At 42.1% G+C, this 25,822-nt stretch overlaps 1 protein-coding gene across 1 annotated transcript in view; it reads right to left on the reverse strand.

Moving 5' to 3' along the window:
* The window catches only part of LOC133544487 (xin actin-binding repeat-containing protein 2-like), a 182,095-nt gene that overhangs the window by 96,662 nt on the left and 59,611 nt on the right, over positions 1-25,822 (reverse strand). The window contains exon 2 of the mRNA XM_061889864.1: positions 10,418-10,529. Coding sequence (XP_061745848.1) covers positions 10,418-10,529 — 112 coding nt within the window. The remainder of the gene's footprint in view (positions 1-10,417; positions 10,530-25,822) is intronic.

Here is a 25,822-nt window from a genome sequence, read left to right on the forward strand (position 1 = left end):
TTTCAAATTACCAAATTCAAAGTCGCCAACATTCAGTATAAACATGAAACAAAACACTTGCACTATGGCATGAATAACAAAACTTACTGTGACTGAGACAAGGGAATGAGAAGCAGCATGGATATCATGGGTGCAGGAGGTGATGTTGCCAGAATGAAGACAAGAAAAAGAGTGACTTAAGTAACTATGATAATTAGTGAAAACAGGTGTGAGGCTGAGGACAGGGACGTGACATGACAGGTGAAAACTAATGAGTTGGCGAAAACAAACCAGGAAGTGCCAAGACAGAACTTAAATGTCCAAAAAACTAAAAATAACCTGACCAAAACCAAAACATAAACTTACAGGCGTGACACTCCTCCCTAAACGGTACACAATTCTAGCGTCTTCAGGTGTCAGGGAAGCAAGCGTTATTTGGGGGGTGGGGGGGGGGGGGGGCAGAGTTGCCTCATTAAAGCCCTCTGCGACACAAGTAGAAACAAGCAAACAAGGATTTAGTCAGAGCAGTAGCGGGGAGACTGAAGGTAAGCTTTGCATCTGTTTAAAGTTCAGTTACTACGCCGCTGCGCTTTATTTAAACTCCACAGCTCGGCAGACGATAGCCACCCCCAACCCACCCCCCTCGCCCCTTATAAGCCCACCGTGGCCCCTCCCAACCCTCCCCTGCCGCCACTGTCAGTTATTTGACCCCGCAGATTACGAGACGTCGGTGGTAACCTGTCAGCAGGAGACAAAAGCTGACATGAAGAAGGAGCACGGCTTTGGATTCCACGCGGCGTTTCTGCAGCGTCTCTTTTTCAGTTCAGTGCAGTGAAAAGATAATAGTGATTCCCAGAGCCCCAAAAAAAGTCTGCGGGCTATAGAGCGTTTTCCGTTTGGGCTCCAGTACTCTGGAATGCCCTCGAGATGCCACCTCAGTAGAAGCATTTAAGTCCCACCTTAAAACTCATTTGTATACTCTAGCCTTTAAATAGACTCCCTTTTTGGACCAGTTGATCTGCCGTTTCTTTTCTTTTTCTCCTCTATCCCACTCTCCCTTGTGGAGGGGGTCCGGTCCGATGTCCATGGATGAAGTTCTGGCTGTCCAGAGTCGGGACCCAGGATGGACCACTTGTCTGGAGTCGGGACCCAGGATGGACCGCTCGCCTGTGTATCACTGCTGATCCGGCTCCGCTTGGGATGGTTTCCTGCTGGCTCCGCTGTGGACGGGACTCTCGCTGCTGTGTTGGATCCGCTTTGGACTGGACTCTCGCGGATGTGTTGGATCCACTATGGACTGAACATTCACAGTATCATGTTAGACCCGCTCGACATCCATTGCTTTCGGTCCCCTAGAGAGGGGAGGGGGGGGGGGTGCCCACATATGTGGTCCTCTCCAAGGTTCTCATAGTCCTCATTGTCACCGACGTCCCACTGGGTGTGAGTTTTCCTTGCCCTTATGTGGGCCTACCGAGGATGTTGTAGTGGTTTGTGTTGTGGTTTGTGTAGCCCGTTGAGACACTAGTGAGTTAGGGCTATATAAATGAACATTGATTGATTGATATTCCCCAGCCAGTTAATGTTCTTTGCCTTTCCACACATTTACGGGAATGAAAAACTCTCTCGTAAACAAAATTTGTGGTTCTGTCTGTGATTTAAAAAACACAATTTACAGGGTGTGGAGCACACACCAAATCAACAGCTGCAACTATAAAGCAGTCGTCTTTTGAGCCAACCAGAAGTTTGTCAACATTTACCTTAAAGGCACAGCAGCTACAAATGCAAATGGATGTACTTTCCGTACAAACCCCGTTTCCATACGAGTTGGAAAATTGTGTTAGATGTAAATATAAACGGAATACAATGATTTGCAAATCCTTTTCAACCCATATTCAGATGAATATGCTACAAAGACAACATATTTGATGTTCAAACTGATAAACATTTTTATCAGGTGCCAATAAATACTCATTGAGTTGAGGAATGGTCATCAAACACTTATATGGAACATCCCACAGGTGTGCAGGATAATTGGGAACAGGTGGATGCCATGATTGGGTATAGAAGCAGCTTCCATGAAATGCTAAGTAATTCACAAACAAGGATGGGGTGAGGGTCACCAATTTGTAAGCAAATTGTCAAACAGTTTTAGAACAAACATTTCTCAACGAGCTATTGCAAGGAATTTAGGGATTTTACCATCAACGGTCCGTAATATCATCAAAAGGTTCAGAGAATCTGGAGAAATCACTGCACGTAAGCGATGATATTACGTACCTTTGATCCCACAGGCGGTACTGCATCAAAAACCGACATCAGTGTGTAAAAGGATATCACCACATGGGCTCAGGAACACTTCATAAAACCACTGTCAGTAACTACAGTTGGTCGCTACATCTGTAAGTGCAAGTTAAAACTCTACTATGCAAAGCAAAACCCATTTATCAACAACACCTAGGAACGCCGCCGGCTTCTCTGGGCCTGAGCTCATCTAAGATGGACTGATGCAAAGTGGAAAAGTGTTCTGTGGTCTGACGAGTCCACATTTCAAATTATATTTGGAAACTGTGGACGTGGTGTCCTCCGGAACAAAGAGGAAAATAACCATCCGGATTGTTATAGGCGCAAAGTTCAAAAGCCAGCATCTGTGATGGTATGGGGGTGTATTAGTGCCCAAGGCATGGGTAACTTACACATCTGTGAAGGCACCATTAATGCTGAATGGTCCATACAGGTTTTGGAGCAACATATGTTGTCATCCAAGCAACGTTATCATGGACGCCCCTGCTTATTTCAGCAAAACAGTGCCAAGCCATGTGTTACAACAGCGTGACTTCATAGTAAAAGAGTGCGGGTACTTTCCTGGCCCGCCTGCAGTCCAGACATGTCTCCCGTTGAAAATGTGTGGCTCATTATGAAGCGTAAAATACGACAACAACACCCCGGACTGTTGAACAACTTAAGCTGTACATCAAACAAGAATGGGAAAGAATTCCACTTTCAAAGCTTCAACAATTAGTTTCCTCAGTTCCCAAACTTTTATTGAGTGTTGTTAAAAGAAAAGGTGATGTAACACAGTGGTGAACATTATTATTTGCAAAAAAAAATACAGTTTTTGAGTTTGAACATCAAATATTTCGTCTTTGTAATGCATTCAACTGAATATGGGTTGAAAAGGATTTGCAAATTATTGTATCACGTTTATATTTACATCAGACACAATTTCCCAACTCATATGGAAACGGGGTTTGTACTTCTTTACTGATAATGTAGTCATGGCTGAACATGACGATCAAAAAGTCCAATAAAAACAATTACTGTGGAACAAAACAATTGGATTTCATTGCATTTTTTAGGAAAAAAAACAACGTATTTCTAAAATTACCATAAAGTACATTTGCGACTTGAAAAACTTGCCCCCGGCTGACCGATACAGATGACAGCACATGATATAAATGTTCTTCTTACTGGTTTGAAAGTCATCATTGAAGATGTGTGCTCCCTGTCAAAACGTGGACTTGAGGGTTTGTTTTCCCAGAATGCAAAGGAAAGTGGCGTGGGGGACGGCGTGGCACAGTGGGGGAGTGGCCGTGCGCAACCCGAGGGTCACTGGTTCAAATCCCACCTAGAACCAACCTCGTCACGTCCATTGTGTCCTGAGCAAGACACTTCACCCTTGCTCCTGATGGGTGCTGGTTAGCGCCTTGCATGGCAGCTCCCTCCATCAGTGTGTGAATGTGTGTGTGAATGGGTAAATGTGGAAGTGGTGTCAAAGCGCTTTGAGTACCTTGAAGGTAGAAAAGCGCTATACAAGTACAACCCATTTATCATTTATTTATCATTTATAAAGTTGGTGCGGGGCAAGGCGTGAAGGTAAGGCATACTTGCCAACCCTCCCGGATTTTCCGGGAGATTCCCGAAATTCAGCGCCTCTCCCGAAAACCCCCCGGGACAAATTTTCTCCCGAAAAGCTCCCGAAATTCAGGCGGAGCTGGAGGCCACGCACCCTCCAGCTCCATGCAATAATTTGCGAGTGGTGTGCCTCCGGATTTTCTCAACGCAAAAAATATGCCTTGGCTCAAAAACACTTGAATAACACTGAGCTAGGGAATATAAGAACTACACTACCCAGTGTAGTGGAATTTCTGACCTTTATACCATATTTTGTGTCTCTTGAAGTCCAAAAAGAAAGTCTATCTAAAAGCCTCTGAATCACTGGAAGATCATATGTAGGTGAAAGTTGAATTTGTGGTCGCTCTAACCATTCTCCAAAATGTTTTGATTGTTTGTTATGACTAAGGGATCCAAGGTTGTTGCGGAGCAAGCAGTTGCAAAACAACGGGACCTTGACACATGAGGGAAACATATAAAAAGCCAGTAGACCAATATTTGATATGATTTTGCTTGATTCTGGATCCTCCGGAGGACACTGTCTATTTGCATGGGCAATTCAATCCAACTTGTACCTTTTGATATGGGTAAATAAAACTTTTGTACTAAAACCACTTTGTTTGCTGTTTAAGCGTCGGACAATCCACCACACCAGCATGCAACAGTAGTGACGGGCATGCAGGGTAGCCCCGGTGAATCTTGTGTGTCGCCATGTCGGCAGCTAGAATGTAGTTATGAGCACGCTATGGAGTTTACAGTCACGGAAGCACAATTAGCCCCGAACGGGCTAACATCACGACTAATGTGTTACACGTCCGATTCGCCCAGCGACTCTCTGTCGGAGTATCAGCGCTGGGGTCCAGTGTACCACAGTTTTGTATTGTCGCTCCGTCCTTCGGCGGAATGCTTCGGAAGCTACCGGACCGCTCGTCTCCCCGGCCCGGCCTGTTACAGAGGCGCCGGGGGAGGGAACGAGACCGAGAAACACACACAGTGACAGAGCGAGAGAGCGAGCAGGCGGGCGAGTGAGCAAGGGAGGAAGAGCGTGTGCGGGTCTAGTGGAAAAGCGACAAAACGTTTCTCTGCTTGCATCACGCAAGTGACGTCCTTGCATACTTGCCAACCCTCCAGGATTTTCCGGGATACTCCCAAAAATTCAGTGCCTCCCCCGAAAACCTTCCGGGGCAAATTTTCTCCCGAAAATCTCCCGAAATTCAGGCGGAGCTGGAGGCCACAGCCACACCCCCTTCAGCTCCATGCAGACCTGAGTGAGGACAGCCTGTTTTCACGTCCACTTTCCCACGATAGAAACAGCGTGTCTGCCCAATGATATTATAATAGTAGAATGATTGAGGGCGAGTTCTTGGTTTCTTATGTGGGTTTATTGTTGGGCAGTTTCATTAACATCCTCCCAGCGCGGTAACAACACACAACAACAGCAGTCACATTTTCGTCTACCGTAAAGCAGTTCGTCTGCCGTAAACAGCAATGTTGTGACACTGTTAAACTGGACAATACTGCCATTCATATAAAATTTTGAAAAACGTCTCGTGGGCTGAAGTTGGCCAGCGGGCCGCGTGTCTGAGACCCCTGGCCATGAGTGTGTGTTGGCACAGGTGGGACAGAGCGAGCAGCTGCTGTTGATATGGCCGATGACAAAGAGTTGGTTTAAACCTGGTTTGGACGGCACAAAATGACCAGTTTTTCTAGATAGAAGGTTTTTGGAGCGGTTACAAACAGTTTTGCTGATGGAATTCCTGTCCTTATTGTCCCGACAGACGATAGTTGAACAGTGTTGACAAACATGATTCTACCCGCCAGGGCCACTCTTGTTGTCACCTGTCACTCGCAGAGTTGCATTGCAAAACCATTCAGAATAAATTGTCCATCCATTCATCCATCCATCGCTTATCTGAGGTCGGGTCACGGGGGCAGCAGCCTAAGCAGGGAAGCCCAGACTTCCCTCTCCCCAGCCACTTGGTCCAGCTCCTCCAGGGGGATCCCAAGGCGTTCCCAAGCCAGCCGGGAGACATAATCTACACGTGTCCTGGGTCTTCCCCGTGGCCTACTACCGGTCGGACGTGCCCGAAACATCTCCCTAGGGAGGCGTTCGGGTGGCATTCTGACCAGATTCCTGAACCACCTCATCTGGCTCCTCTCGATGTGGAGGAGCAGCGGCTTTAGTTTGAGCTCCTCCCAGCTGACAGAGCTTCTCACCATATCTCTAAGGGAGAGCCCCGCCACCTGGCAGAGGAAGCTCGTTTCGGGCGCTTGAACCCGTGATCTTGTCCGTTTGATCATAACCCCAAGCTCATGACTAGGGGTCCCCAAATTACAGCCTGCGGGCCGGATGCGGCCCGCCAGCATACTTGCCAACCCTCCCGGATTTTCCAGGAGACTCCCGAAATTCAGCGTCTCTCCCGAAAACCTCCCGGACTAAAATTTTCTCCCGGAAATCTCCCGAAATTCACGCCCCCTCCAGCTCCATGCGGACATGAGTGGGGACAGCCAGTTTTCACGTCCACTTTCTTGTTATATCAACAGCTTGCCTGCGGAATCACGTTACAACATCTACGGAATTTTTATTAAAAAACTGCACACACAAGGAGACGAAGCAGAAGAACGGGGAAGTTACAGCCATGGCGAAGCCGTCTGTAATAGAGTGATCCTATGTTGTCTGTTGCCATCTCCTGGTGAATGTTGGCTATAGCGTTATGGGGCTGCTTTTTGATTGGCCAACGATTTATGTGGTGTTGTGCACCTGACGGCAAGTGACTCTCGCCAGTACGCAAATAACAGAACAAAAGTTACTCAAATAGTGAAAGGTGAGTGTTGTTGTTTTTTTTTTTAAATAACCAGCAAGCATAGTACAGTTAGTAGAACAACTGTGTTTTTATTACTGTGTATTTTATAGGTGCCGTTTGAAATTCAACTATTTCTTTTATTTATATATATAATAAAAAATATATATATCTAGAATTCACTGAAAGTTAAGTATTTCATACATATATATATTAACATATATATATACAGTATATGTGAAATATATATGAAATACTCGAGTTGGTGAATTAAACTTGTCCCCTCTTAACCACGCCCCCGCCCAAACCACGACTCCTCCCCACCCCCGACTGGAATGATGACGCTTATGTTGACACGTGCTTGTGACGTTATTGGTTGGAGCACCAAACACGGCTAAAAGTTGTCTCTTTTCATCACATAATTAGACAGTGTTTTGGACATTTGTGTTGCTGAATCTTTTGCAATTCGTACAATTAATAATGGAGACTATAAAGGGGAATGCTGTTGGTGGAAAGCGGTGGATTGCAGCAACCGAAACACATACAGTGTTTCTTTGTTTGTAGTGAAGCTTTAACACAGAGCGGTCAAGCGAACATGTTTCTCTACGTCAACCAGCAAGTTTTTGGATGGGAAAATTGTGATATTAAGTCGGCTCTTACCGGAGATTTGAGTGGATTATGCGACCTCCTCCTGCAGCTGTCAAAAAGGCAGCTGTGAGCTTGGCTCCTCCAATGGCTTCTCTCAGAGACACTGGCATTCACCGCAGCCCTCCGACTTTCAGGTATGACTTTATAATCTCACTAGAACACTAGTAACACAATAAGCAGATAAGGGATTTTCCAGAATTGTCCTACTAAATGTGTCTAATAACATCTGAATCGCTCACACTGCCGTGCCTGGAGCCGTCGCCTTTTCTTTTTTTTTTTGGGTGCTTCACTCTTTCTTTCCTCATCCACAAATATTTCATCCTCGCTCAAATTAATGGGAAAATCATCGCTTTCTCGGTCCGAATAGCTCTTGCTGCTAGAGGCTATGATTATAAACAATGTGAGGAACCCTACAACTCGTGACGTCACGCGCACATCGTCTGCTACTTCCGGTAAAGGCCAGGCTTTTTTATTAGCGACCAAAAATTGCAAACTTTATCGTCGATGTTCTTTACTAAATCCTTTCAGCAAAAATATGCCAATATCGCGAAATGATCAAGTATGACACATAGAATGGATCTGCTATCCCCTTTTAAATAAGAAAATCTCATTTCAGTAGGCCTTTAAGGAAACACTTGCCTTGATCTTAAAGGGGAACATTATCAGCAGACCTATGTAAGCGTCAATATATACCTTGATGGTGCAGAAAAAAGACCATATGTTTTTTAACCGATTTCTGAACTCTAAATGGGTGAATTTTGGCGAATTAAACGCCTTTCTGTTTATCGCTCATGTGGTGATGACGTCAGAACGTGACGTCTCCGAGGTAATACAGCCGCCATTATCATTTTCAACACATTGTAAACATTGGGTCTCAGCTCTGTTATTTTCCGTTTTTTCGCCAATTTTTGGAACCTTGGAGACATCATGCTTCGTCGGTGTGTTGTCGGAGGATGTAACAACACTAACAGGGAGGGATTCAAGTTGCACCACTGGCCCAAAGATGTGAAAGTGTCTGCCGCCAGACCCCCATTGAATGTGCCGGAGTGTCTCCACATTTTACAGGCGATGACCGACATGGCACAGAGATGTATGGATAACCTGCAGATGCATTTGCAACGATTAAGTCAACGAAATAACAAAGGTGAGTTTTGTTGATGTTGACTTGTGTGCTAATCAGACATATTTGGTTGCGGCGTGACTGCCAGCTAATCGATGCTAACATGCTACGCTAACCGACGCTAACATGCTATTTACCGGCGGTGCTAAAGCAGATATGGCACAGAGATGTATGGATAACCTGCAGATGCATTTGCAACGATTAAGTCAACGAAATAACAAAGGTGAGTTTTGTTGATGTTGACTTGTGTGCTAATCAGACATATTTGGTTGCGGCGTGACTGCCAGCTAATCGATGCTAACATGCTACGCTAACCGACGCTAACATGCTATTTACTGGTGGTGCTAAAGCAGATATGGCGCAGAGATGTATGGATAACCTGCAGATGCATTTGCAACGATATAGTCAACAAAATCACAAAGGTGAGTTTTGTTGATGTTGACTTATGTGCTAATCAGACATATTTGGTTGCGGCGTGACTGCCGGCTAATTGATGCTAACATGCTACGCTAATCGACGCTAACATGCTATTTACCGGCGGTGCTAAAGCAGACATGGCACAGAGATGTATGGATAACCTGCAGATGCATTTGCAACGATAAAGTCAATGAAATCACAAAGGTGAGTTTTGTTGATGTTGACTTATGTGCTAATCAGACATATTTGGTTGTGGCGTGACTGCCAGCTAATCGATGCTAAAATGCTACGCCAATCAATGCTAACATGCTATTTACGGGCGGTGCTAAAGCAGACGTGGCACAGAGATGTATGGATAACCTGCAGATGCATTTGCAACTATATTACGTTAACTTCCACCCACATTTAATGCGAAAAAAACACTTACCAATCGACGGATTTAAGTTGCTCTAGTATCAAGAGATGCGAAAGTCCTGATCGTTTGGTCCGCACATTTTACCTGCGATGCTAACGCAGCTATTCGGCCATGCTATGGCTATGAATAGCGTCAATAGCAATTCGCTCAATAGCTTCAGTTTCTTCTTCAATACTTTCATACTCCAACCATCCGTTTCAATACATGCGTAATCTGTTGAATCGCTTAAACCGCTGAAATCCGAGTCTGAATCCGAGCTAATGTCGCTATATCTTGCTGTGGTATTCGCCATTGTTTGTTTACATTGGCAGCACTGTATGACGTCACAGGGAAATGGATAGTCGCATCGCAAATAGCGAATATCAAGCACTTTAAAGCTTTTTTTAGGTATATTCCGGGACTGGTAAAATTTTGAAAAAAACTTCAAAAAATACAACAACCCACTGGGAAAGGATATTGTTTTTAACCCTTTTGAAATTGTGATAATGTTCCCCTTTAAAAAGTTAAAATTCGAGGCCTGCAGATGGGATTTTTAGATTTTCTGCATGGCATACATTTGCCATGCGCACCTTCGGGAGAACGTTGACAGCCCTAGTTTTTATACAATATTTCTTATCTGAAAGTTTGTTTTTCTTATTAAAAAAAAGCACATGTTCAAATGGAGGTTTTTACTCGGAGCCAAGCACATATTTCAACGAGAAAATTGATTGCGATGCGAGCGTCGTGAGTAACGAAAGTTCCCAGAAGCAAAAATGCTCTCAGGACTGTGAGAGTTCGGCGTGCACTTTGCTATCTATCGCACTATCGTCTGAAAACAAACTGGAGGTGGCTTCCTCGGTGTTGCTATCACGGCGCGGCGGCCCACCACCTGGAACACACACTTATCTGGCAATAGCCAAGTTGCCTTATTAAAAATGTGCCAGGCGGGAAGTCTTATCTGGAGAGAACAATCTTGCTTTCGGTCACGTGCTGCAGCTCTGCTTGTTAGTTGGAAGGGCCAGAGTGCAACTTTTATCTCACACACACACACACACACACACACACACACACACACACACACACACACACACACACACACACACACACACACACACACACACACACACACACACACACACACACACACGTCCAACTGGAAATACTCACAAAAAGTGTCATCCCGATGCAAGGCCATTGTCTTTTCTTCCGGTTGATCGGGCAGCGTGAGACTTCTGGATGTCACCCGCTTGGATGGCGCCGCCTGGACGCTTGTCAGCTCCTGATCCCGGACAAAGAGAGAGAGGGAGACGTGTTACAGAGCACAACACCTGCGCTGATGTTTGCACAGTTGCAGGTTAGAGCTGGCACTTCGGGCTGTATCAACGCCAGCGTGACGATGAAGTTATGTTTTTGACGGATATAAAAAAAAGACTGAAATGATTTAGTTAGTGAGCAGGGTGTCGTGATTTAACAACACTGGGTGCCAGTTCTATGATGAAATACATTCCTCCATAAAATAGTCAAGTCATTTGCGGTATAGCTCGGTTGGTAGAGTGGCCGTGCCAGCACCCTGAAGGTTCCAGGTTTGATCCCCGCTTCCGCCATCCTAGATACTGCCGTTGCGTCCTTGGGCAAGACACTTTAACCACCTGCTCCCATACTTGCCAACCTTGAGACTTCCGATTTCGGGAGGTGGGGCGGAGGCGTGGTTGGGGGCGTGGTTGGGGCAGGGGGCGTGGTTAAGAGGGGAGTATAATTCACCAACTCGAGTATTTCATATATATAAATATATATATATATATATGTATGAAATACTTGACTTTCAGTGAATTCTAGATATATATTTATTTTATTATATTTATAAATAAAAGAAATAGTTGAATTTCAGACGGCACCTATCAAATACACGGTAAAAAAAAACACAGTTGTTCTACTTACTCTACTGTGCTTGCTGGTTACTAAAAAAACAACATAACTTACCTTTCACTATTTGAGTAACCTTTGTTCTGCCATTTGCGTACTGGCGAGAGTCACTTGCCGTCAGGTGCGCAACACCACATAAATCGTTGGCCAATCAAAAAGCAACCCCATAACGCTATAGCCAACATTCACCAAGAGATGGCAACAGACAACATAGAATCACTCTATTACAGACGGCGTCGCCATGGCTGTAACTTCCCCGTTCTTCTGCTTCGTCTGCTTGTGTGTGCAGTTTTTTATTAAAATCTGTAGATGTTGTAGCGTGGTTAAGAGGGGAGTATAATTCACCAACTCAAGTATTTTATATATATATATTTATATATATGAAATACTTGACTTTCAGTGAATTCTAGCTATATATTTGTCAGGCTTTCCTCTGACAGTTTGACTATGTTTTAGTTTTTTCCTCTGCATTTGTTTGTTTCCTCTGTGTTTAGTATTTCCTGTCCTTAGTTCCTGTCTAGTGCTCTTATTTTGGTGCGGCTTCCTGTCTGTCTCCCTGTGTCCTGTTTTCACTCAGCTGCGGCTGATTGGCATCTGGTCACACCTGATGTCAATCAGCCAGCTCCTATTTTACCTGCTTCGTTCCTCCAGTCAGTTGCTGGATCATTTGTATTGTCGTGTCAATGTCATTTTCTACTTGTCTTTCCTACTGGTCGTGTGAATGCAGCGTAGCGGTAAGCTATATTTGGTAGATGTTTGGTAGCTTACTGTTTTTTGTTCCCTGCTTCCGATTAGTTTGTTCATAGCCCTTAGTTTGTTATATCCGCCCATGTGCATGCTTTTTGTTTGTACCCTTTTGGTTTTGTTTTTGTCTCAGTATCTTGTTAAATCATGTTTACTTACCAAAGGCCTGCCTCCTTCTCTGCATCTTGGGGTTCGTCAACAAATAACTGACAATATTTATTTTATTATATTTATAAATAAAATAAATAGTTGAATTTCAGACGGCACCTATCAAAACACAGTAAAAAAAACACAGTTGTCCTACTAACTGTACTGTGCTTGCTGGTTACTAAAAAAAACAAAAAAACAAAACCACTTACCTTTCACTATTTGAGTAACCTTTGTTCTGCCATTTGCGTACTGGCGAGAGTCACTTGCCGTCAGGTGCGCAACACCACATAAATTGTTGGCCAATCAAAAAGCAGCCCCGTAACGTTATAGCCAACATTCACCAAGAGATGGCGACAGACAACATAGAATCAGTCTATTACAGACGGCGTCGCCATGGCTGTAACCACCTCGTTCTTCTGCTTCGTCTCCTTGTGTGTGCAGTTTTTTATTAAAATCTGTAGATGTTGTAGCGTGGTTAAGAGGGGAGTATAATTCACCAACTCAAGTATTTCATACACACATATATATATATATATATATATATATATATATATATATATATATATATATATGAAATACTTGACTTTCAGTTAATTCTAGATATATATTTATTTTATTATTGTGACGTCTCGGTGGCATTGCGGTGACGAGTTGTTCTCTCGTGGGTGCAGCAGAAGATGGAACACAGCGTGAGGGTAGGGATGAGAATTTATTTATATAATAAAACAAACTAAGAACAAAAACACTTGCAAAAACGCACTAACCAAAAACCAACAGAACTAGCTTGGGAGCTAGAAAGCCCAAAGGGCGCTAGCGTGGAAGCTAGGGACATAAACAAACAAAATAGCAAAGAAGCTAACAAGTATACAAAAATAGAGATTTACCACAATGCTGGAAGAGCGCCGTCTGCTGTTGCGTGTAGCAAGCAAGAGTCCAAGACTGGATGTCAAACAGAGGCGGGCATATATAGGGAGATAAATAATCAAGGGCAGGTGCGCGTGATCAAAGCAGAGACAGGTGACACTAAATGGGTAACTATGGAAGACAAATACTAGACAAAATGTGATAAACAGAACCAAAACCAGAATATGCCATGATCCAAGACGTGGATCATGACAATTATATTTATAAATAAAAGAAATGGTTGAATTTCAGACGGCACCTATCAAATACACAGTAAAAAAAAACACAGTTGTTCTACTAACTGTACTGTGCTTGCTGGTTACTAAAAAAAAACAAAAACACTTAACTTTCACTATTTGAGTAACTTTTGTTCTGCCATTTGCGTACTGGCGAGAGTCACTTGCCGTTAGGTGCGCAACACTACATAAATCGTTGGCCAATCAAAAAGCAACCCCATAACGCTATAGCCAACATTCACCAGGATATGGCGACAGACAACATAGAATCACTCTATTACAGACGGCGTCGCCATGGGTGTAACTTCCTCGTTCTTCTGCTTTGTCTCCTTGTGTGTGCAGTTTTTTATTAAAATCTGTAGATGTTGTAGCGTGGTTAAGAGGGGAGTATAATTCACCAACTCGAGTATTTTCATATATATTTCTCATATATATATATATATATATATCATCTACATCAACAATAGGATTTGTCTGGGTAGCTGGACAGGACAAAAAATATATATATTTTTTCTCAAAACGATACTAATGACTTGACTCTTTCATAGAGGAATGTAGAACTGGCACCAAATGATAATAAAAAGTATTGATTTTGAATCGAGAATTATTTTTAATCAAGAATTGATTCTGAATCGTTACCCCAAGAATCGGATTGAATCGAATCGTGTGGTGTCCAAAGATTCACAGCTCTACTAGTAAGAGTAGTAAGTAATCAATGCAAGATGTTGATCAAGATTTATTCAATGTTAGGTTGTAAAGGTTGACTTGATCATTGAAATTTGGTCATTTCCCAACCAATATTCTACAACACAAATCTAACGTAGAAACAACATGCTTTTTGACAAGGTTTAATCAATGTCAGGTTGTGATTTTGATTTGATCATTGAATTTTGTCATTTCCCAACCAATTTTCTACAAGACAAATAAAGTGAATTATATTTATATAGCGCTTTTCTCTAGTGACTCAAAACGCTGTAACATAGTAAAACCCAATATCTAAGTTACATTTTTAAACCAGTGTGGGTGGCACTGGGAGCAGGTGGGTAAAGTGTCTTGCCCAAGGACACAACGGCAGTGACTAGGATGGCAGAAGCGGGGATTGAACCTGCAACCCTCAAATTGCTGGCACGGCCGCTCTACCAACCGAGCTATACCGCCCCATACAACGTTGAAACAACATGCTTATTGTTGACGTTTAATCAATGTCAGGTTGTGAGGTTGATTTGAACGTTGAAATTGTGGTAATTTCCCAACCAATTTTCTACAACACAAATACAACGTTGAAACAACATGCTTATTGTTGACTCTTAATCAATGTCAGGTTGTGATGTTGATTTGACCGTTGAAATAGTGGTCATTTCCCAACCAATATTCATCCTTTTTGAATATTTCATTCAATGTCAGGTTGTGACGATTGAAATTTGGTCATTTCCCAACCAATATTCGACGAGACAAATCTAACGTTGAACCAACATGCTTTTTGACAAGGTTGAATCAATGTCAGGTTGTGATTTTGATTTTAACATTGAAATGTTGTCATTTCCCAACCAATTTTCTACAAGACAAATACAACATTGAAACAACATGCTTATTGTTGACGTTTAATCAACGTCAGGTATGTGAGGTTGATTTGAACGTTGAAATTATGGTAATTTCCCAACCGATAATGTAAAAGACAAATCTAACGTTGAAACAACATGCTTTTTGACAACGTTTATTCAATGTCAGGTTGTGACCATTGAAATTTGGTCATTTCCCAACCAATATTCGACAAGACAAATCTAAAGTTGAAACAACATGCTTTTTGACAACATTTAATCAATGTCAGGTTGTGATTTTGATTTGACCATTGAAATTTTGTCATTTCCCAACCAATTTTCTACAAGACAAATACAACATTGAAACAACATGCTTATTGTTGACGTTTAATCAACGTCAGGTATGTGAGGTTGATTTGAACGTTGAAATTATGGTAATTTCCCAACCGATAATGTAAAAGACAAATACAATGTTGAAACAACATGCTTTTTGACAACGTTTATTCAATGTCAGGTTGTGACCATTGAAATTGGGTCATTTCCCAACCAATATTCGACAAGACAAATCTAAAGTTGAAACAACATGCTTTTTGACAACATTTAATCAATGTCAGGTTGTGATTTTGATTTGACCATTGAAATTTTGTCATTTCCCAACCAGTTTTCTACAAGACAAAATACAACGTTGAAACAACATGCTTATTGTTGACGTTTAATCAATGTCAGGTTGTGACGTTGATTTGAACGTTGAAATTGTGGTAATTTCCCAACCAATAATGTACGAGACAAATACAATGTTGAAACAACATGCTTTTTGACAACGTTTATTCAATGTCAGGTTGTGACCATTGAAATGTGGTCATTTCCCAACCAATATTCGACAAGACAAATCTAAAGTTGAAACATGCTTTTTGACAACATTTAATCAATGTCAGGTTGTGATTTTGATTTGACCATTGAAATTTTTACATTTCCCAACCAGTTTTCTACAAGACAAAATACAATGTTGAAACAACATGCTTATTGTTGACGTTTAATCAATGTCAGGTTGTGATGTTGATTTGACCATTGAAATGTTGTCATTTCCCAACCAATAATGTACAAGACAAATACAACGTTGAAACAACATGCTTTTTGACAACGTTTATTCAATGTCAGGTTGTGACCATTGAAATTTGGTCATTTCCCAACCAACAACGTGGCTCCAACGTTAGACACCAACGTTGTCTAGGCTTACAGTTTAGTCAACTATTTTGCCCAATGTCATTAAAAAGTATTGATTTTGAATCGAGAGTCATTTTTAATTGAGAAGTGATTCTTAATCGAATTGTTACCCCCAAGGATGAGATTGAATCGACTCGTGTGATGCCCAAAGATTAACAGCCCTAGTAGTAAGCAGAGGTGGGTAGTAACGCGCTACATTTACTCCGTTACATTTACTTGAGTAACTTTTGGGATAAATTGTACTTCTACGAGTAGTTTTTATGCAACATACTTTTACTTTTACTTGAGTATATTTATACAGAAGAAACGCTACTTTTACTCCGCTCCATTTATCTACATTCCACTCGCTACTCGTTACTTTTTTTTTTTTATCGATCTGTTAATGTTTGTTTTGGTTAATGACAGAGCTTCAAAGTAGGATCTGCACATGCCTGCGTTTCACCAATCACATGCAGTCACTGGTGACGTTAGACCAATCAAACAGAGCCAGGCGGTCACATGACCCAACATAAACAAGTTGAAAAACTTATTGGGGTGTTACCATTTAGTGGTCAATTGTACGGAATATGTACTGTACTGTGCAATCTACTAATACAAGTTTCAATCAATCAATCAAAAGTGTAAAGGAAAAAAGACACTTTTTATTTCAACCGTACTTCCCGTCAAAAGCCTAAAGACTGATCGCACAGTTCCTGTCTTCACAATAAAAGTGCCGCTCCATCGCGCCTGCGCTAACAAAATAAGAGTCTTCGAAAGCCAGTGCAAACAAGCTAGCAAGCTACGGAGTTTGCCGCCAAGGTATTTCTTGTAAAGTGTATAAAAACGAATATGGAAGCTGAACAAATAAGATGCCAAAAACCAACGACTTTCATGTGGTATTAGACGGAAAGGAGGAACTTTTTTCTCCTCCATTTGAAAAAGTGGACATTATCAGCACTAAAATGCAAGTCATCAGAATCAGGTAATACACCAACTTATATTCTTGTCTTCATGAAAGATAGGAATCTGTGTTAAACATGCATGTATCCATCCATCCATTTTCTACCGCTTATTCCCTTTCGGGGTGGCGGGGGGCGCTGGCGCCTATCTCAGCTACAATCGGGCGGAAGGCAGGGTACACCCTGGACAAGTGTATATTCATTAAAACACCTTTAACATGTCAACAAAAACGGCAAAATAAATAAATATAAATTATATACTGTATATATAAATGTATGTATATATGTATATGATACGTGTGTGTATGTATATATGAGGTAGATCACCTCGACTTGGTCATTTATTAAGTAATTGATTAACGTTGAAAAACTTATTGGGGTGTTACCATTTAGTGGTCAATTGTACGGAATATGTACTGTACTGTGCAATCTACTAATACAAGTTTCAATCAATCAATCAATCAATGCCTATTGAGCCTATGGTGCTGTTAAGTTATTGTGGCTCAATGTGCCTTAATTTTTTTTATTTTAATGTACTACTATTTTAAATATATTATTGTTTTAGTTGCTTAAGAGATATTCCTGGCTCTGAATTTGCTCATTGCTATTTTTATGTTTTTGTGCATTATTTGTTGCCGTAATCAAGTTACTCATCAGTTACTCATTACTTGAGTAGTTTTTTCACAACATACTTTTTACTTTTACTCAATTAAATATTTGGGTGAATACTCCTTACTTTTACTTGAGTAATACATCTCTAAAGTAACAGTACTCTTACTTGAGTACAATTTCTGGCTACTTTACCCACCTCTGGTAGTAAGTAATCAAAGCAAAATGTTGACGAACATTTAATCAATGTCAGGTTGTGACGATGATTTGATCATTGGAATTTGGTCATTTCCCAATTAATATTAGACAACACAAATACAACATTGAAATAACATGCTTTTTGACGTTTAATCAATGTCAGATTGTGATGTTGATTTAACCATTGAATTTTGGTCATATCCCAACCAATATTTTACAAAAAAAATACAACATTGAAACAATTTTTTTGACTACATCTATTCAATGTCAGGTTGTTACATTGATTCGACCATTGAAATTTGTTTTTTTTCCCAACCAATATTCAACAACACAAATACAACGTTGAAACAACATGCTTTTTGACAACGTTTAATCAATGTCAGGTTGTGACGTTGATTTGACCATTAAATTGTGGTCATTTTCCAACCAATATTCTACAACACAAATACAACGTTGAAACATGCTTTTTGAAGACTGTGGAGAGGCGGAGCCGGCGAACGAATAGCAGGGCAGGGCACGCCGCAGCCCGGCCCAAGATGGCGGCAAGGAGTCGGGGACGGCGGGCGAGCGGAGAGGCGGGGTACGCTGGGAGCGACGCCGCAATAATGATCAGGTGCACGGGGCGCCCAGCTGGGCGGAATCATCTTTTTATTTTATTTTATTTTTTTAATTCTTTTTTTTAATTTTAGTTTTTTTGTCCTGTCCAGTTTCTCAGGCAAATCATATAGTTGATGTAGATGCCCATATCGGTTGTTCAGATTTACTTTACAAAAGAGAAGTGTAGGATACTTCTCTTGTTGCCTTATTTGAATTTGACTTTATTATATGTATTTATATTATCATTTGGTGCAGCCTGGCCAGAGCAGGAGGGGATATCATCTAATCTCCTCGCAAGGTGTAAAAGGGCTGCAGCGGAGAGAGGGGGGGAGAAGGAGGCGGACACTGAACGCGAGAGGAAAAGAGCGAGAGTCAGACAACGACGTGGCAAAGTGAAAACGGAAGCTGAAAAGTTTTAGTGAAAGAATAAAACAAAAAGTCAAACTTCTCAAGCCATGTCCTTCCTTGGTGGTCCTGGGAACCCGCACGACGGTGAGAGTCCGTCACAAAGACCTTTAATCAATGTTGGGTTCTGATGTTGGTTTGACCATTGAAATGTGGCCAGTTCCCAACCAACAATGTGGATCCAACGTTAGACACCAACGTTGTCTCAGTTTACAAATACAACATTGAAACATGCTTTTTGAAGACGTTTAATCAAAGTTGGGTTCCGATGTTGGTTTGACCATTTAAATGTGGCCAGTTCCCAACCAACAACGTGGATCCGACGTTAAACACCAACATTGTCTCAGTTTACAAATACAACTATTTTGCAACGTTGTTTTAAAACATACCTGCCAACCCTCCTGGATTTTCCGGGAGACTCCCGAAATTCAGCGCCTCTCCCGAAAACCTCCGGGAAGAAATTTTCTCCCGAATTTTCCGGGAGATTCCCGAAATTCAGCGCTTCTCCCGAAAACCTCCCGGAAGAAATGTTCTCCCAGAAATCTCCCGAAATTCACGCCCCCTCCAGCTCCATGCGGACATGAGTGGGGCCAGCCTGTTTTCACGTCCGCTTTCCTGTTATATAAACAGCTTGCCTGCCCAATCACGTTACAACATCTACGGAATTTTAATAAAAAACTGCACACACAGGGAGACGAAGCAGAAGAACGAGGAAGTTACAGCCATGGCGACACCGTCTGTGATAGAGTGATTCTATGTTGTCTGTTGCCATCTCCTGGTGAATGTTGGCTATGGCGTTATGGGGTTGCTTTTTGATTGGCCAACGATTTACGTGGTGTTGCGCACCTGACGGCAAGTGACTCTCGCTAGTACGCAAATGGCAGAGCAAAGGTTACTTTGGGGCGGTATGGCATAGTGGGTAGAGCGGCCGTGCCAGAAACCTGAGGGTTGCAGGTTCGCTTCCCACCTATTGACATCCAAATCGCTGCCGTTGTGTCCTTGGGCACAACGGCTCACACTGGTGAATGAATGATGAATGAATGATTGGTGGTTGTGGGAGGGGCCGTAGGCGCAAACTGGCAGCCACGCTTCCGTCAGTCTACCCCAGGGCAGCTGTGGCTACTGATGTAGCTTACCACCACCAGGTGTGAATGAATGATGGGTTCCCACTTCTCTGTGAGCGCTTTGAGTATCTAACAATAGAAAAGCGCGATATAATCTATCCATCCATTTTCTACCGCTTATTCCCTTTTGGGGTAGCGGGGGGCGCTGGCGCCTATCTCAGCTACAATCGGGCGGGAGGCGGGGTACACCCTGGACAATTCTCTACCTCATCGCAGGGCCAACACAGATAGACAGACAACATTCACACTCACATTCACACACTAGGGCCAATTTAGTGTTGCCAATCAACCTCTCCTCAGGTGCATGTCTTTGGAAGTGGGAGGAAGCCGGAGTACCCGGTGGGAACCCACGCATTCACGGGGAGGACATGCAAACTCCACACAGAAAGATCCGGAGCCTGGATTTGATCCCAGGACTGCAGGACCTTCGTATTGTGAGGCAGACGCACTAACCCCTCTGCCACCGTGAAGCCCGATATAAATCTAATCCATTATTATTATTATTATTACTCAAATAGTGAAAGGTAAGTGTTGTTGTTGTTTTTGTTTTTTTTTTGTAACCAGCAAGCACAGTACAGTTAGTAGAACAACTGTGTTTTTATTACTGTGTATTTGAGAGGTGCTGCCTGAAATTCAAATATTTATTTTATTTATATGTATAATCAAATAAATATATATTGCTAGAATTCAATGAAAGTCAAGTATTTCATACATATATATATGAAATATATATGAAATACTCGAGTTGGTGAATTATACTCGTCCCCTCTTAACCACGCCCCCAACCACGCCTCCTCCCCACGCCCCACCTCACGAAATCGGAGTTTTCAAGGTTGGCAAGTCTGTTTTAAAAGGACTTGTAAGTGCAGTCGACGTTGTTTTAATGTAGTGTGCCTGCTGGGTAACACTAAGTACAGTAGATAGATCCTTTTGTGTTTGCTCAGCTCTTCTTTCATGTTAGTGACGGCAGTTGGACACATCTATAGGGAAAGTGCACACTGTTTAATTGACAGTTGAACGTTGCAACAGTAAGACGGGCTCATACTTGAATCCAGGTTTTCAAAGACAACATACATATATACACACCAACACACTCTCTATATTCCTGACAAACAGTGCTGATCATTCGGCCTACAAACACAAGCAGACACAATTACTGCACAGGTGAATATGGATGAGCATGGACGTGTCAGAACAAACAGCACTTGGGTGAATTTGAATAGATCCACTCTCATAGAAAGTAATTAATTCCACTTCTTAAAAAAAAAAAAAAAAAGATACGCCGCGTCCTTGGCGGAATGCTTTTCTTCTGCAAGCAATTTTGTCGGAACTTAGAAGTCAGCCCGCACAACATGTTTCCTCATTTGCAAATCCGCTGTCTGCGTGTTTGCAAATGTATGGGTGTTTGTTTTATGCAAATGAGGTTTTTTTTCCCCGTAGCGGCCTTTGAATTGCATCTTGCGGAGCGTCACTACAGTCACGCAATGCACACTGCGCCCGCAGCAAAATTACATAATTATTAGGTGTCAACAAATCATAAAAGTTACATTTTGCAAATCTGTACGGCACATAGATATTCATTTGCATACTCTCTCTCAGTGGCCCTATCTCCTACACACACACACACACACACACACACACACACAAAATATGACGGGTTCACAATCGCTGCCTTTCTGTCAGTGTCATGCTGCCTCTTTCAGTAATGGCCTTCACGTTGAATGGAGCTCAAGTCAGTGAGCCGCAGCAGGCACTGTCACCTCCTCCAAGCTGGCACTGCAGTGCTCCGCGTTGCACAAAATGTGCGTTTGACTTCCCCGCAGAAGCAATATCAGTGCATGAAAACCATTCAGAGAGGGAAGGGGCACACTCTTCATGCGCGGCGGTATATACTGAATGTTCGGTTTGCAAACTCCTGGAGAAAAAGGGACAGGATTCGGGGGCAAACTTCTAAGGTGAGGCGGCATAGCTCGGTTGGTAGAGTGGCCGTGCCAGCAACTTGAGGGTTGCAGGTTCAATTCCCGCTTGTGCCATCCTAGTTACTGTCGTTGTGTCCTTGGGCAAGACACTTTACCCACCTGCTCCCAGTGCCACCCACACTGGTTTAAATGTAACTTAGATATTGGGTGTCACTATGTAAAGCGCTTTGAGTCACTTGAGAAAAGCGCTATATAAAATATAATTCAATTCACAAATTCACTAAGGTCAAACATAATCGATCACGTTGTTTGTCTGGCTCTTCCCCTCCCTCTTCCTTGTCACTCGCGTTTTTCCTTATTTATCTTATCTTGTCTTCAATTTCATTGGAGGCTCTTTTTTGCAAAACTCCCCAAAATCTACAAACCCCGTTTCCATATGAGTTGGGAAAGTGTGTTTAATGTAAATATAAATGGAATACAATGATTTGCAAATCATTTTCAAGCCATATTCAATTGAATGAACACCAAAGACAAGATATTTGATGTTCAAACTCATAAACTTTTTTTTTTTTTTTTTTTTGCAAATAACACCTAACTTAAAATTTCATGGCTGCAACACATGCCAAAGTAGTTGGGAAAGGGCATGTTCACCACTGTGTTTCATCATATTTTCTTTTAACAACACTCAATAAACTTTTGGGAACTGAGGAAACTAATTGTCGTAGCTTTTCAGGTGGAATTCTTTCCCATTCTTGTTTTATGTACAGCTTAAGTTGCTCAACAGTCCAAGGTCTACGTTGTGGTATTTTGGTCTTCATATTGCGCCACACATTTTCAATGGGAGACATGTCTGGACTACAGGCAAGCCATTCTAGTACACGCACTCTTTTATTATGAAGCCACGCTGTTGTAACAGGTGACTTGGCATTTTCTTACTGAAATAAGCAGGGGCGTCCAAGATAACGTTGCTTGGATGACAACATATGTTGCTCAAAAATTGGGACGGCGTGGCGCAGTGGAAGAGTGGCCGTGCGCAACCCGAGGGTCCCTGGTTCAAAATCCCACCTAGTACCAACCTCGTCACGTCCGTTGTGTCCTGAGCAAGACACTTCACCCTTTCTCCTGATGGGTGCTGGTTGGCGCCTTGCATGGCAGCTCCCTCCATCAGTGTGTGAATGTGTGTGTGAATGGGTAAATGTGGAAGTAGTGTCAAAGCGCTTTGTGTACCTTGAAGGTAGAAAAGCGCTATACAAGTACAACCAATTTGTGGTGCCGCGTAAGATGATGGATGGATGGAAGTACAACCAATTTATCATTTAATTTATTTAAAAACCTGTATGGACCATTCAGCATTAATGGTGCCTTCACAGATGTGTAAGTTACCCATGCCTTGGGCACTAATACACCCCCATACCGTCACAGATGCTGGCTTTTGAACTTTGCACCTAGAGCAGTCCTGATGGTTCTTTTCCTCTTTGGTCCGGAGGACACGACGTTCACCGTTTCCAAAAAACAATTTGAAATGTGGACTTGTCAGACCACTGAACACTTTCCCACTTTGCATCAGTCCATCTTAGCTGAGCTCAGGCCCAGCAGAGCCGGCGGCGTTTTTGGGTGTTGTTGATAAATGACTTTGGCTTTGCATAGTAGTTTTAACTTGCACTTACAGATGTAGCGACAAACTGTAGTTACTGACAGTGGTTTTATGAAGTGTTCCTGAGCCCATGTGGTGATGTCCTTTAAACACTGATGTCGCTTTTTGATGCAGTACCGCCTGAGGGATCAAATGTCCGTAATATCATCGCTTACGTGCAGTGATTTCTCCAGATTGTCTGAACCTTTTGATGATTTTACGGACCGTAGATGGTAAAATCCCTAAATTCCTTGCAATAGCTTGTTGAGAAATGTTGTTCTAAAACTGTTCGACAATTTGCTTACAAATTGGTGACCCTCACCCCATCCTTGTTTGTGAATTACTTAGCATTTCATGGATGCTGCTTTTATACCCAATCATGGCACCCACCTGTTCCCAAATAGCCTGCACACAGGTGGGATGTTCCAAATAAGTGTTTGATGAGCATTCCTCAACTTTATCAGTATTTATTGCCACCTTTCCCAACTTCTTTTTCACATTTTGCTGGCATCAAATTCTAAAGTTAATGATTATTTGAAAAAAAAAAATGTTTATCAGTTTGAACATCAAATATGTTGTCTTTGTAGCATATTCAACTGAATATGGGTTGAAAATGATTTGCAAATCATTGTATTCCGTTTATATTTACATCTAACACAATTTCCCAACTCATATGGAAACGGGGTTAGTAAACAATGGAATTGATCAACTGCCCTCTCAACAAAATTGACAAAATGGACATTTGGGAGAAGTGGAGGGTTGTGTGCCTTGCATCTTTCACTTGAGTTAATGTTGCTGATCAAGTTGAATATATTATTGTTTAATGTATTTATTTATTTTCTGTAAAATGTCAATATTTTAACCCTTGTGTAATGTTCATATTGTTGTTACTTAGCCAGCGTTTGTGGGTCTGATGGACCCGTTGCATTTTGTGGCTTTTAATACCTCACAATCAAACACTTTTTTGTTAAAATACTGAACAGATGTTTATTGGGGTAAGGTAAACATCTGTTCAGTATTTTAACATAAAAGTGTTTGATCGTGCAGAAACACAAAAGAAAAATCCCTGTGTGATGCAGAAACGGGCAGAGAAATTTGTGGGTACATCAGACCCACAAACGCTGGCTGAGTAACAACAATATGAACGTTGCACGGAAAATGTCTCTGCCAGTTTTCTGCATCCCAAAAGGATTCTTCTTTTTTGTTTCTGCACCTGCGGTTCCAAAACAAGGTTGCAACATTGTTTGTCCACACTGTGTGCTCTCATTTTCTCGCACATTTGACCCTCTGATGTTTTGTGTACCTACACTCTGTCCTACTCCTGTGTGTGTGTGTGTGTGTGTGTGTGTGTGTGTGTGTGTGTGTGTGTGTGTGTGTGTGTGTGTGTGTCTGTGTGTGTGTGTGTGTGTGTGTGTGTGTGTGTGTGTGTGTGTGTGTGTGTGTGGCACACAGAACATCAATTTCCACACTTCTATTAGCTAGTGGGTCTAGTGAACCCTGACATCTTATAAGTAATAGAAATGTGTAGGGGTGGTGTGTGGTCATTAAATATGTATTCTTATATATGTTCTTCACAGAAAATGAGCCAAAGTCAGTGAGCGTCAGTTTGAAAAATTAATTAATTGTATCATTTTTCTTTGAATAAAAAATGAAAACGGGTCCCACAGACCCTAACACCACACACAGGCCTGCTGTGTGTGAGTGTGAGTGTGTGTGTGTGTATGTGTGTGTGTGTGTGTGTGTGTGTGTGTGTGTGTGTGTGTGTGTGTGTGTGTGTGTGTGTGTGTGTGTGTGTGGCACACAGAACATCAATTTCCACACTTCTATTAGCTAGTGGGTCTAGTGAACCCTGACATCTTATAAGTAATAGAAATGTGTAGAGGTGGTGTATGGTGTGTGGTCATTAAATATGTATTCTTATATATGTTCTTCACAGAAAATGAGCCAAAGTCAGTGAGCCTCAGTTTGAAAAATTAATTAATTGTATCATTTTTCTTTGAATAAAAAATGAAAACGGGTCCCACAGACCCTAACACCACACACAGGCCTGCTGTGTGTGAGTGTGAGTGTGTGTGTGTGTATGTGTGTGTGTGTGTGTGTGTGTGTGTGTGTGTGTGTGTGTGTGTGTGTGTGTGTGTGTGTGTGTGTGTGTGTGTGTGTGTGTGTGTGTGTGTGTGGCACACAGAACATCAATTTCCACACTTCTATTAGCTAGTGGGTCTAGTGAACCCTGACATCTTATAAGTAATAGAAATGTGTAGAGGTGGTGTATGGTGTGTGGTCATTAAATATGTATTCTTATATATGTTCTTCACAGAAAATGAGCCAAAGTCAGTGAGCCTCAGTTTGAAAAATTAATTAATTGTATCATTTTTCTTTGAATAAAAAATGAAAACGGGTCCCACAGACCCTAACACCACACAAGGGGTTA

This window comes from Nerophis ophidion, linkage group LG27 (genome assembly GCF_033978795.1).
Source record: "Nerophis ophidion isolate RoL-2023_Sa linkage group LG27, RoL_Noph_v1.0, whole genome shotgun sequence".
NCBI classification, from domain to species: Eukaryota; Metazoa; Chordata; class Actinopteri; order Syngnathiformes; family Syngnathidae; genus Nerophis; species Nerophis ophidion.